Here is a 14,266-nt window from a genome sequence, read left to right as displayed (position 1 = left end):
GATCTTAGTGCTGCATTTGACACCATTGAACATGATATTCTTTTACAGAGACTTGAGCATCAAATTGGCATTAAAGGAACCACTCTAAGCTGGTTTAAGTCATATTTATCAGATCGTTTGCAGTTTGTACATATTAACGATGAATCTTCAATAAATACTACAGTTAGTCATGGAGTCCCACAAGGTTCTGTACTTGGACCAATACTATTTACTTTATATATGCTCCCTTTAGGCAACATTATTAGGAATCACTCCATTAACTTTCACTGTTAAGCAGATGATACGCAGTTATATCTATCGATTAAGCCCGATGAAATTAATCAATTATCTAAATTACAAACATGTCTTAAGGACATAAAATCCTGGATGAGCTGCAATTTTCTGATGTTAAACTCAGAAAAATACGAAATGCTTGTTCTTGGCCCCAAAAACCTTAGAGACTCACTGTCTAAAGATATAGTTACTCTAGATGGCATTACCTTGGCCTCTAGCACCACTGTCAGGAATCTTGGAGTTATCTTTGATCAGGATTTGTCATTTAACTCCCATATAAAGCAGACCTCTAGGACTGCCTTCTTTCATTTACGTAATATTACAAAAATTAGACACATCCTATCACAGACAGATGCAGAAAAACTAATCCATGCATTTGTTACTTCAAGGCTGGATTACTGCAACTCTTTGTTATCAGGTTGCCCCAATAAGTCCATTAAAACGCTCCAATTAATTCAGAACGCTGCAGCACGAGTACTGACAGGAACTAGAAAAAGAGATCACATCTCTCCTGTACTAGCTTCTCTGCACTGGCTCCCTGTAAAATGTAGAATAGAATTTAAAATCCTCCTCCTCACCTATAAAGCTCTTCATGGTCAGGCCCCTTCATATCTTCAAGAGCTCATAGTACCCTATTACCCCTCTAGAACACTACGTTCTCTGAATGCTGGGCTACTTGTGGTTCCTATAGTCTCTAAAAGTAGAACAGGAGCCAGAGCCTTCAGTTACCAAGCTCCTCTCCTGTGGAATCAGCTTCCAGTTGTGGTTTGGAAGGCAGACACCCTCACCACATTCAAGAGTAGGCTTAAGACATTCCTCTTTGATAAAGCTTATAGTTAGGGCTGGATCAAGTGAGTCCTGAACCATCCCTTAGTTGTGCTGCTATAGGCCTAGACCAGGGGTATTCAATTAAAAGTCACTGAGGTCCACTACTAAAATTTCCTCCAAATAAAAGGTCCGAACCGAAGTCCAGCTTGTGTCTTATTATTGTGGCTACCCTATGTTCACATTTTCATATGGTTTCAATAATATTTATTGTCACAGAGTGCACTTATATAGTAAACAGCCAGCAGTTTTACCATAAAAAAGCATTTCCAGTCAAATAAATTTAAGGCCTTTATTTCAGATTAAAGAAAACAGAAACCTCAGAATAAAACAAATTAAGTGCAAACAGAGCCTAATAACCCCCTTTCTTTTAAATTAAAGAGGTCCCAGCCTAAAGAACTGAAGGCCTACACTTCAAATAAAAAAAGTCATAAAAGTGTCTCCTTTAGGAACAAATCAAGTGCAAACAGAGCATTGACTAAACATCTTTTTTTCTTAAATTAGAGAGGTCCCAGCCTAAAAAAACTGAAGGCTTACTTTTCAAGTAAAATAGGTCAACATGTTCAAAAAACAATAAATAAAAAATGGCTGAGGATGCCCTAAGGAAGTTGATGAGTTTCATCATTGTGTTCATTACTTCTGCAAACTGTTCTGATAAAGTGGCACACAAAACAGTCTGATGGATGAGACAGTGGTAAGCAATAAGATCTGGGTTGTCCTCTTTCATCCGGGGCACAGCCCCCCGCTCTTTTCCCACCATGGCAGGGGCACCATCTGTAGTAACAGACACAACCTGCTTCGGATCCATGCCCCTCTTTCTCAGCATCTCTTTTATTGCTCCATATATGTCCTCTCCTCTTGTGTGTGTTTCAAGTGGTGCTACACCCAGCAGGTCCTCACAGAGCTCCTTCTTATCTTTGTGAAAAAATCTCACATACACCAAAAGCTGGGCATTATCAGTAACATCTGTGGACTCATCGATGGCCAACGATATGCATGGTGCACTCTGAATAGCTGCACCAAGCTGTGCCAGTACATCATCTGCTAATATTTCTGATTTTCTGCTTGCTGTTGAAGCTGACATGGGGATTTGTTTGTTTTTTCACACATCTCGTCTTTTTGTTTTCCAAATAATGTCTCTGCAACCGCGTTTAAGCACTCCTTCACAACTGTCCCATCACTAAATGTTTTTTTATGTTGCCCCAAAATCCACGATACCCTTAGTGAACATTCGTTTGCACGTTGCTGGGCTGTAAATGTGTGCATGATGAGTCGAGTAGACCTGTCATATTGGGCTCGGAGTTGGGTTATTTTGCGTGCTCTCAGCTCGGACTTCAGGGGATAACTTCGCTCAAAGGAGCTGTGCCGTGTTTCGTAGTGGCGCTTCATGTTGCCACTTTTAATTAATGCGACGTTTTCGGAACATATGAGGCACACTGGAATGAACATAAATTTCTCCGTCCATTCATCTTTAAAACAACGGTTTTCCGCCTCTACCTTCCTCACTTTAGAGCAAACCATGCTCTCAGCACTGTCTCTTCCTCTCTGCTCAGGTGCGCTGGCCGTGCAGGGTAAACAAAGGGTTTGATTGGCTCAGCTGAGTGACGCTATTGCCGTATTAACTGGAGTAGCAGAGCCCGCGACCGTCAGAAAAATGCTCCATGGAAAATTTCTATTCTTGTGAATTTATCAGAGATTGGTCATGGGTCCGGTCAGAACCATCACTCAGTCCGGATCCGGACCGAGGTCCGCCATTTGGTGATGCATGGCCTAGACTATCGGGGGATTTCCCATGGTGCACTGAGCTCCTCTCTTCCTCTCTCTGCACTCATTCCCATTAATGCATGTTACTAACTTCACTTCTTCCCCGGAGTTCTTGTGCTTTCTCGTCTCGCAGGTTCTTATCGATCCTGGTGGAGCCTCCTGCCATGGTCCTGCTATATTGCCATTGCCAATACTGTTGTTGCTGTGTACCTGTCTGTCTGTCTGTCTGTCTGTCTGTCTGTCTGTCTCTCTCTCTCTCTCTCTCTCACCCCAACTGGTCGAGACAGACGACCACCCACCTAGAGCCGAAGGATCTGTCCTAGGTTTCTTTCTTTTAACAGGCAGTTTTTCCTTGCCCTTGTCGCCAAGTGCTTGCTCATGGTGGTACTGTTGGGTCTCTTTAAATAATGTTATAAAGAGTTTGGTCTATACCTGCTCTATTTGAAAAGTGTCCTGAGATAACTTCTGTTATGAATTGGCGCTATACAAATAAAATTGAATTGAAATTGAATAATGAAATACTGTGCTATTGAGAAGCCAATTGCAAGGGATGGCAAGTCACCGCCACACATGACGTCACATCATCACATTATGTTCAGTCTTTGTTTTTTAAGAGAGGAAAGCATCCCAGAGTGGATAGGCTGGAGAGACTCGGCACAGTCGTCTTGTCTGAAAAGCAGTACTCAATATCCCTCAGTTCACAGTCCAGGATTATAATAGGTTTGTTTGAGATGAGCCAGACCTGCACATCAATCACTGGCGGTTGCCGCACAATGCAAGCCGGTAACATTTGTGTCTGACTTGATGCCAACTTGCTGTGATGTGACACACACACAACCAACCTCAGTTTTAGAGCAGGTCACTACACTTCTTCATCAACTGCAAGACCGAGGACATGATGGGAAAACTCCAGATTGGAAACAAAACACAGACTGTAGACCAAAACGTAATAAATGATTGAAGTGTGCAGGATTTTGACTTTAGATCAAACCTTATCCTACAGTAATAATTATTATTCAGATCTATCCTTCACCTAGGTTTAGTCATTGTAAATGAATAATTTCAGCCCTAATCCTCACTTAAGTGGGCTCAGAGAGAGAAAGAACAATGATTTTAGTGGCACGATAACAGGCATCCACACATAAAGGGTGTTTCGATTAGTTGGCAAGTGGTTCACCTTGTATGGATAGGTTGTTATGAGGATAAATGGTTTGCGTCCCCATTTTGCATGAGTTCTTTGAATTGGAAAGAAATCAGTGAGATCCTCTGTTGTGAGCGCTGGTTCTAAACCTCAATGCCTCATCAAGCTTTCTCACAGATGGTCTAATACATTGATGAAGCTGGTTTCTGGTTTCAGAAATCTCAATATTTTTTCAATATTGTTAGAGACAGCTGGCTCCACAATGACTGCAGCAATCAACCCCAACCAACCTCTTTATTTATTGTATTTCTTCATAACCCACATCACATTAGTGTAGGTGTGGTTGTTTGAAGCCACAAATTACCAAACAGGTGCTGTTGCCTTGCCCTGTGGCTAATGTCAGCTTATCCACCACCTGGCCCACATGGAAATAAAACCCTTTTCTTCAGTCGTATTTTGCATCTTTATTTTACTGCTGTGCTAAGATGTTTTGTGTACAAGTAGTCACTACTCTCAGTTCTTGTGGGTGTTTGTTTAGGTGTTCATCCTGAGATAATAATTCATTTTAGGTAAGGTAGTGATGGTAAAAGTACATAGATCCTATAAGTAGAAGTAGCAATATAAAAATGGAAAGATATTCAATTAAAGTAAACGTAAAAATTGCTCTTGTGACTGACATATTACTATATACTCCATTATTAAATATGTTAGTAACATTTTCCTGTTGTAGTCTTAACTACTTTATATCAAATTATGTCAAATTCCTTGTATGTGTGCACATAATCACACATACACCAATACAAGTGATTCTGATTCTCTTAATAACTCATAGACACATGTTTTTTGAATTGGTTCTTACGACAAAAAAGGTTGTAAAGCACTGGTTTAATCTTTAATATTATGAATTAATATTTGTGTTTTATAAATCATCAAATGCTTATTTTAATGTAAAATCTTATTTTGAAAAGTAACTAATAGCTAATAGCTGTTATACATATGTAGTGGAGTAGAGAAGTAGAGTAGAGTGGCTGACCTCGTATGCTTTAAAGTTAGTTCCTCTTCAGTCTAAATGTTTTACACTGTATTTGCATGACTTTGTTTTGCGTGTGTGCAATGGTGAGTAAGCTACTGTAGATATGTGTACCAGTAAGTAATAAATAATGTGAACACACGATAGGAACAATTTCAACACGCAAATTAAACTAAACTTCCCGATAGTTCCACCAAAAGAGCAGTGACAAGGAGAGTGTTTGAGATTCGGCCAGTGTAAAAAGTGAACAAGAATGTCAGGTGTGAATGTAAATGTAGCTCTCCTCTGAATGGTTGGCTTGTGCCTCTACCAAACACATACGAGAGATGTTAGAGCCACTGCAGGTCTAAAGCAGTTGCAGCAGTGATGCTCTTTATAGCAACTATCATAACACTATCTGAAACTACTTACAGTCTGTGTAATTTGCCTTACCATCAACATTTAGACATACACAACTGCTCAATGTGTCTTTGTTCTTTTACCTTAAGTTTGTTGTGTTTTTTCCTGGTGCCAGCAGATGAGCTGTATCCTATTGTAATACCTATTTTGAGTTCACTATCTGAACCTGAATGTGTATGCCTATTAACTGATGAGACATTAACTAGGGATGCCCCCTGACTGTTGTCTTAACTGCTAGTTGCGGAGAAGAGTCTTAGTTGACCCAGAAAAACCACAGGAAATGCCATTTGGGAGCTGCACCTTGTCGACTATAACTCGGGATGAAGAATTAATGAATTCATTTTTTGAAGTAACTGTTAAGGTCGTACACCATCCATCGTATAGCATGAAACAAATCCTCAAAATTGATGAGGATTTTTATAATAAGCACTAATTCATCCCAGAGCCACTGTTGTGAGCGCTGGTCAAAAAACTCAATGCTCAAAGTCTGTTTACTTGCAATTGAATATTTATTTCAGCATCCTTTGCACTATTGTCTACAAATGTTATTGTTTTTGTTTGTTTATATATGTATAACAGTACATAGTAGTTTATGTCTCTTTTGTTGAGCTTGTTGTCCTGTTTATTTAGGCTGTCAATCTGTGTTTGTACATTGAGATTCTCATAATAACTCATAGACAAATGTTTTTTGAATTGGTTCTTAAGCCAAAAAAGGTTGTAAAGCACTGGTTTAATCTTTAATATTATGAATTAATGTTTGTGTTTTATAAATCATCAAATGCTTATTTTAATGTAAAATCTTATTTTCAACAGTAACTAATAGCTAATAGCTGTTATACATATGTAGTGGAGTAGAGAAGTAGAGTAGAGTGGCTGACCTCATATGCCTTAAAGTTAGTTCCTCTTCAGTCTAAATGTTTTGCACTGTATTTGCATAACTTTGTTTTGCGTGTGTGCAATGGTTAGTAAGCTACTGTAGATATGTGTACCAGTAAGTTATAAATAATGTGAACATATGATAGGAACAATTTCAACACGCATATGAAACTAAAGCTTCCCGATAGATCCACCAAAAAGGCAGTGAGTGTTTGAGATTCGGCCAGTGTATAATGTATGAGTAAACAAGAATGTCAGGTGTGAATGTAAATGTGGATGGTTGGCTTGTGCCTCTACCAAACACATACGAGAGATGTTAGAGCCACTGTAGGTCTACTTGCAGTCAACATTGACTCCTACTGCCTCTGGTGTTCACAGCAAGAAAAGCAGAGAAGATGTGTGTGTGTGTGTGTGTGTGTGTGTGTGCGTGCGTGCGTGCGTGCGTGCGTGCGTGCATGCGTGCGTGCGTGTGTGTGTGTGTGTGTGTGTTTTGTGTGCCAACATTCATGCACAAGAAACAAACAAGTAATTTTTTGCATTTATTTCATTAGTAATGCTGATTGATAAAGCACAAATGGTTATAGTAATTAAGAATCTTAAAACATGAGCTTCACATAAGTGTCAGATGCAGTTATACCTAAACCATTGCACATGCCACAATAATGTTTTAATTTTTGTAAAGGGTGGGAGGGTTGTGTTGTCAACCCCACAGTGCAAACACCCCAAACAACCAGTAAGTGTCAGTGCAGCAACAATGACAAGAACCCTCCCATCCCATCCCAGCCTTTTAACAGTGGTGGAAAGTAACTAAGTAAATTTACTTAAGTACAGTGCTTAAGGAACATTGAGGTTACTATTTCCTCTTTATGTTACTTTATACCTCAACAACTAAGTGGGATTTTGAATGCAGTTAGATTAAAGTATTTTGTACATTGTGGTATTGATGCTTATATGTAAGTAAGTGAACATAAAACCCTGAGAACTTTGAACACAAGCACTGACACAATTTAAATTATCTTGCTGAAACTGTTTTGTGGGCGGAGAATAGAGACAATATAAAAGAAAGAGATCAAGTTAAATCAAGCACCAGCGGAGTCATGTTTTTGCATTAAAGAGGAACAGACAAAATGTAAGTACACTTAACATCAATGCATTATATTTCCACTGATTATAATACTGAGACACAGTTCATTTTGAAGTGCTATTTACTTTTCCTGTTAGTGGAAAATATTAAAATATTAAAATGTTTATCAGGATAATCCATTTAGTAGGGTGAAAAGTCTATTGAATTGGTGGCGTTAGCTCACTGAACATCCTATGTGCATAACAGAGAAATCTTTCTAGAATACAGCATGAACACAAAGTGTTAACATCAAACAGAATGTAACACATTAATCATGTTAAAAAGTCAATGTTAACTTTCACAGCAGGTTCTCTTTGTTCTTCTTGGTATGGTGTGGAGGGGAAAAAATGTGATAAGAGGAGTGGAGCTATATCATTTTGGTGGAGTGGTTTAGAGAGGAGTGGAGTGAAGGAGTGAAGGGCAGGGTTGTTGTAATTGTTTAAAACATGTTTGATTACCTTGCAGTTGCTGGTCATGGATGATTTTGTTCATAACAAATTAACAGAATGGGGTCTCAGTGAGTGGATCGAAAGATTTAAAGGTAAAGTATTACCGCGTGTCTTTGTTGGGCACAAATATTATACAATATTGATATGGCATACCAATGCTACTACAGATATAACAAATGCTGCAACATTGTTCTGCAGGAAAAGAGAAATATTGACATATCCTTGACATAGTTTTAAGACAATGGTCTTAAAAGATTGGTGATGATTTGGGCAATTGTTGTCTTCTGTGTTGAGTTCACAGTTCAGTATTTCTGGGAAAGACCTTGTATTACCACAATTAGAAGGGACACATTATCTAAGAACTGTGATTGTTGGTTTGAGATTAGGATGAGGATCTCTGACAAGAAGCACGTAAATAAGACTGAAAAGTAATACATTGTTACAATACAATCAAATCAACATGCGCAGCTCATACAACAACGCTGTCAGCTCTGGGAGGCTGTAATCTGCTTAAAAATGTCAAACAGGTGAACCCACACCTATTACACCTCTTATGAATAGATTCCTGTATTCTCATTGTTGTATTACTAATATTCAGCTGAATATTTTTAATTACAGATGAATGCATTAACAAGGAGAGTCTTTATTGTCTCAATAATCAACACATCGCTAACCTGATCCCAAAAATTGGACCAAGGGCGATATTCATGGAGCAACTCAAATTGTTAAAGGTAAAGTTCTTCATTGTCAAGAACATGTACACAAATATTGTATTTAGTTGAATAAATCTCAGTTATGTAGATACATGCGACAGTTTAAAAAGTTTTGATAACACCAACAAATAAAGAATTATATATCATTGACACTAATAGCATTTATTAGAATTTTATAATATTTCTATACTGTTATGGATTTACAACTAATTCATTTTGTCAACAGAAAGCACAAAACCCAACAACTCAGAGAACTGTTGATTCTTCTGCTCAAGTAAGTTGAATACAGTTTCATGCAGTTAGTTATCGTCTAAAGCATTATTACAACCCTACAGAGTATATTTTCAATGTCCACTAAAATTTTTACATGACCTTGCACTTTCGGTGTTACTTTCATGTGCAGTTTAAACAGGAGCTTAAAGGACCAGGTGATTCTCCTAAGGTAAGGATTGCATTGAATTTCACATGTATGTAATCAGTGAACAAGCTATTCTTCATAAATTTGCATTTGAGGCTAAAGTGTCCAGAGACAAAGTCATCTTTGACTGAAGAATTGTCTATTCTTTTTTCCCAACTCTCTTTATTGATTTTTCTCATTTTGAACATAAAACATAACAGTCATACAAACACCATACACATTTACGTTTAAAAATAATTTAAATCATACTATCTTATTTATCTCAGAATGAAAATAGACAGATAAAGGGGGTCAATTTAAAAACCAAGATTATACAAATATATATATATATACATATATTTATTTAAAAAAAAAGGGGGGGGTAAATAAATAATACTATAAATAATAGTAAATAATGACAGGAATTAAAATAAATAAATAACTAATAAATAAATAAAAGTTATTTCCTTCTATTGGGGGTAAAGAACAAGAATTGTCTATTCTGATCACAGTGTTATTGAATGAGTACAAAAGGATGCTACTGTGATGTGAAGTATCCAAAGGGCTGCCCCTTATAGTCGACTTAACTGTTAGTCAATGTGAAGAGACTTAGTCAACCCGTTTTTATTTGTGGTATAGGTACAGAAAAACAAAATGAGCCTTTTCACCGGGACAAAAGTATCAGGGGATTGTTGCAACATGGACCTTTCTCTTGTAAAACAGGGAGTCCCTTAATGGTGTGCTGTTGCATATGCTAATTATATTAGCTGCTGCCACTAGCTAGTTAGTAGTCCTATGGACAGGGGGACAGGACTATGACTCTGGGGATGAAGACGGTGGGTTCAGGCTGGGAAAGGAGAGGAATGAAATGGAGGAACAGGAGCAAGTTGTTAAATGAACATCATAAATATGCACCGACAAGTCGGCTAGCCTGTTCCCAGTGTTAGTTGACTAGGAAAATCTTTGGTCAAGGACAGCCCTACTTATCCCCTTTCTGGACAAAATAAACACAAATTTTAATATTGTATGAATATTTCAATAATTTTAATATGTCAATTCATGTTTACCCTCAGGTTTGGCCATCTACCAGTGGCACAAGTGATAAAGGTGAGACACACAGTATCTTATTGATTACATGTAAAGTTCTTTGATATTTTCAAGGTAGTAATATCTTGATTTGACTAAACAACTATTGAGACCATGTTTTCAAATTGTGAGAAGATCATGCAATAAACTTTTCTTTTTGGTTTTTCATATAAAATAAATAAATAAATAAATCCAACAAGGTAAGAGAAAGTTGGAGCCAAGCGAATCACCAACTAGTAAACGGCGACGGGACACTACACCGGGATCATTTACAGGTATTTATTTGGGATGTCCCAATTCGGTCTCAAAGATCTATATTGGCACCGATCAAGGCATTTTTTAACTGATTAGTATTAGCTATATTGAGCTTTAGTGACCAGATCTGATCTTCTGTTTTATGTCAGCTGTCTTTTGTCTGTTTTATGCATGCATGGTGCAACCACTCCCTCCAGTGTCTGCCTCTCCACTCTGCTGAGCTCTACAAGTACAGCAAACAAAAAGAATAATTAATTAATGTAATCTGCACAAAAGATGTAGAGACATTGGAAATAAACTTGTCAACAGAATACAGATACTTCATTCAGGTAACTTAGACAACTGGAGAGAGAAATTCCCTCCAGACAGCAACAAGACCAAACGATTCCAGAGGGTTTGAGGGGTCATTCTGTACTTTATTACCTAAAAAAGAAAAGAAAAGAAATAACAGTGCATTAATACAATGTGGAGCTATTCAATTGTCATTGGACACATTTTAGTAACTTTTATGTACTTTAATGTACTGTGCACTATGCACTGTATTATCTAAAGAACCAGACCAGTATCACATTGGGCTCAATATAAAATGATGGGGATCGGATCGGGGGCTAAGAAACTTTGATTGGGACATCCCTAGTTAAAACATTTATGTAATTATTTTTTTACTTGTATGTTTTTATATCTTGGTCCCAGAAAATACTGTTGGCTGGCCTGGGTATGTTAAAATCTCATTAGAACACCTTGAATAGTAAACATCATGTTACGCATGCTATACATGTTTATTTAACTGCAGGTATCCATAGTAACAAAATGTATGCTTCTGATACTAAGTAAATAACTTAGTATAACTCTGATTATACACATTTAAGGCATCCTAAAGTGACTTGGCAGAAGAAGTGCCTCTAACAAGTCTGCCCATTATGCATTACTGCTTACTGGATACACTGGTTAATGGTTTCTGCTGAATAGTCCTTTACTTTTACTCTGACAGAAGAGATCATACTGTCTGATGTGAAAGAAATCATGAAACGTGTCCGTGAGAGAATACCTAACCAAGGCAACCAAAAGCTCAATAAATTCCTGAAGTAAGTATTACGTTTATAAGTTTTCCATATTCCATTTTCATATTACTCCCGGTTCAACTCCTGCCACTGCAAGAATTGATCTTCTTGGAAAGTAAATCCGATTTATGATTATTCATTCAAATTAACTGAATTTCATTCAGAATCTTGTTCTGCACAGTGCTGCACTAAACATGCCCTTAATCAGGTACAGTTCTTTGCATATTTGTTGATTGCATTATACTTATACATTATTACTGATCTAACATGTATTTGTTGATTCATGTACAGGTAAGCTAAGCTGGATATGTGAAAGATGGCATAAAGGTGCATTTCTTCTTGGAGAACACCTGTATTTAAACCTACAATAATGTATTTTTTGGCCACTTCACCACACTTGGGGGCAGCGGGAACAAGATTCGAACACAACACTAAGTTGATATGCAAATGTATTAGCATGCTTTTGGTGTCATCTATCTCCTGAGGGAAACATTTGGCTCTTTAGCTGCTTAATGTCCCGTGTTCACCAACTAGTTGCTAGCTCTGTCTGCCATTTTGTGCTGGGCAGGTACTGCAGTGATTTTATTAGAGCTTTTATACTAAAATCAACTGCCTCCTGCATTGGAAACAAATCTTGAAAGTAGCGAGAGTGGCTCAAAAAAGTCAAGTTGTGGGGGCATGAAACCAAAACAATGAGCTGAAAGACAGTATAAAGCTCTGTAGAGCCGATGGAAACTGCAAAGTCTGGTGATGATTCTGTGTGGTTTCACCTCTGTGAGTGACGTCTTTCACATACATACATAGTCCTTGAGGCCATTTTTAATATTAAAATATTGATTCCTTTAGCAGTAATGTTTTTAGTAGGCATTTCATGGAGGATGTCTTCCTTATTTTGACACATTCATTTGACATACAATACTGTATATATTCTATATTTTCCAAATAAATCAATTAACTTATATTTAAATTCTTTGTACAACAGGGATAAAATTGGTGAGTTGGAGACAGACAAGAGGGAGACGGTCGGTGTCTTTGGTAAAACTGGGGCTGGAAAAAGCTCTCTGATAAATGCTGTCATTGGAGAGAAGAATCTCTTGCCCTCTGGAAGGGTCAGTGCATGTACCTCAGTCATGATTAAGGTTGAGGCTAACTTGCATAGCCCAATGTACGAGGCAGACATAGAGTTCATCACAAAAGAGGTGAAAATTTTAATATGTCTTCTTACTTGAAGCTAGTTGAAAAGTTATGATGTAACTGCAAAAATAATTTGCCGGTTACATTACATTTAACCATTTAATTAAACTTATGTTAAACATAATTACTATTTTATTTTTTAGGAGTGGAAAGATGAGTTGTTGTCCCTGCATAGTTTTCTTGAGGAAAATGCAGCTCAGGAAAATGAAGATGACGATGATTATCGTGACTTTGTTGAAAAGCTGTCGGCGCTGTATGGAGAAGAATGGAAAAACAAATCCCCTGAAAACCTCATGGATTACAAATATTTTAAAGAAATTCCAGAGTTTTACATATCCAGTAAGAAGAGATTGAAGTGTAAATCAGTAAGAATATATATTTTATATATCCCTTCATAGAAAGCATCTGAAAGAACTAAATGATAAAAATCTTGAATTATTTATGCAGTTTACATACCGCCTAGATCCAGTTTCAAGCTCAATAAATGTAAAAGTAAAATCAGTATATAAAGTATTTTGGTCTTGTTCACGAGTGAGGGGATAATGTAGTGTGAGATAGACGGATCAGGCTTTAATTCTGAAACATTTGCTGTATGTTTCTACAAAGGTTTGGCTAAGACATTAACACTCAGTGAACAAAATGTGACAATAGCATTTAAGATGAGTAATCTGGAACAACTCAGTGTCAATAACATGGGCCAGCCTTTATTTGTTTGTGGTAATCATGCCCCTGGCCATTATTTGAGACCTGGCTCTTATTTCATACTTAATTGATATGAACCTTCAAGGACACTTAATCATCAGAAAGGGCTGCTGGCCATCAAGGGTCAACACAAAACACAGAAAATCTATACTAATAATTACACTATTTGGATACACATACTTGCAAACACTGCACTGTCAAAACCTGACTGTGTTTAAATCTTTAAACCTAATTGTTCACTATGACCCACAATTTTACTTTTGTCTCCTCCTCTGTCTACAATTTATATTTGTTACTTTCAATGATAGTGTTTTGATTGCTCTTGTTGCATCTTATCCTGTTCTAATTCAATTAAGGTAAAGCAGTTTGAATGCACATATAAATAAAATCATTCAATAATTTTATTTTATTAATTATTGCAGGCAAAAGAGTTATCTGCAGAATTTGTCAGATACACAAGAAGTGACTCAACGGATGGAGAAGATAAAGACTTAAAGAGCTGGTACTGGCCACTAGTGAAGTGTGTGACTATCAGGGTGCCTAATAATGATCTTCTCAAGCATGTCACACTTGTGGATCTTCCTGGAAATGGGGACCGTAACAAGAGCAGAGATAAAATGTGGAAAGAGGTAATGAAATGCAGTTTGTGTATTACTGTGAGATCTGGAAACTGTAACATTATGTAATGATAATTATTCATAATTAACTTCATTATGCCCCTTCAGGTTGTTGGAAATTGTTCTACTGTGTGGATTGTGACTGACATTAATCGAGCAGCAGCAGAGAAAGAACCCTGGGAGATCCTGAAAAGTGCCTGTAGCCTGATGGGAAATGGTGGCCAATGTCAGCAGATTCACTTTATCTGCACCAAGTCTGATGTTATTGAAGATTCAGATGATCTGTAAGTGATTTAGGATTGAATACATAGTCACATAGTGTGTATGTAATCTTATATAAATATGTAAGAATATAGGAAAA

At 37.3% G+C, this 14,266-nt stretch overlaps 1 protein-coding gene across 42 annotated transcripts in view; it reads left to right on the top strand.

Annotated features, from left to right (window-relative positions):
* Positions 1–14,266, top strand: part of LOC127356105 (nuclear GTPase SLIP-GC-like) — a 132,026-nt gene that overhangs the window by 18,397 nt on the left and 99,363 nt on the right. For 8 of the 42 annotated variants that reach the window (XR_007881888.1, XM_051387588.1, XM_051387569.1 and 5 more), the window contains exons 21-22: positions 13,711–13,917; positions 14,014–14,189. The exons of 6 other annotated variants lie outside the window; for them this stretch is intronic. Coding sequence is in view for 35 of the 36 variants with exons in the window: in XM_051387588.1 (XP_051243548.1) it covers positions 13,711–13,917; positions 14,014–14,189 (383 nt within the window). In the remaining variant the exon portion in view is untranslated. Of the gene's footprint in view, positions 1–8,819; positions 8,868–8,996; positions 9,036–10,063; positions 10,098–10,276; positions 10,352–11,322; positions 11,417–12,374; positions 12,592–12,729; positions 12,952–13,710; positions 13,918–14,013; positions 14,190–14,266 lie in introns of all 42 variants that reach the window. 28 more of the 42 variants (XM_051387595.1, XM_051387607.1, XM_051387593.1 and 25 more) reach the window with 13 other exon arrangements.

This window comes from Dicentrarchus labrax, unplaced genomic scaffold (assembly GCF_905237075.1).
Source record: "Dicentrarchus labrax unplaced genomic scaffold, dlabrax2021, whole genome shotgun sequence".
In the NCBI taxonomy this organism is placed as follows: domain Eukaryota; kingdom Metazoa; phylum Chordata; class Actinopteri; family Moronidae; genus Dicentrarchus; species Dicentrarchus labrax.
The sequence above is the reverse complement of the archived record's forward strand: the minus strand, read 5'-3'. Positions and strand labels throughout refer to the sequence as shown.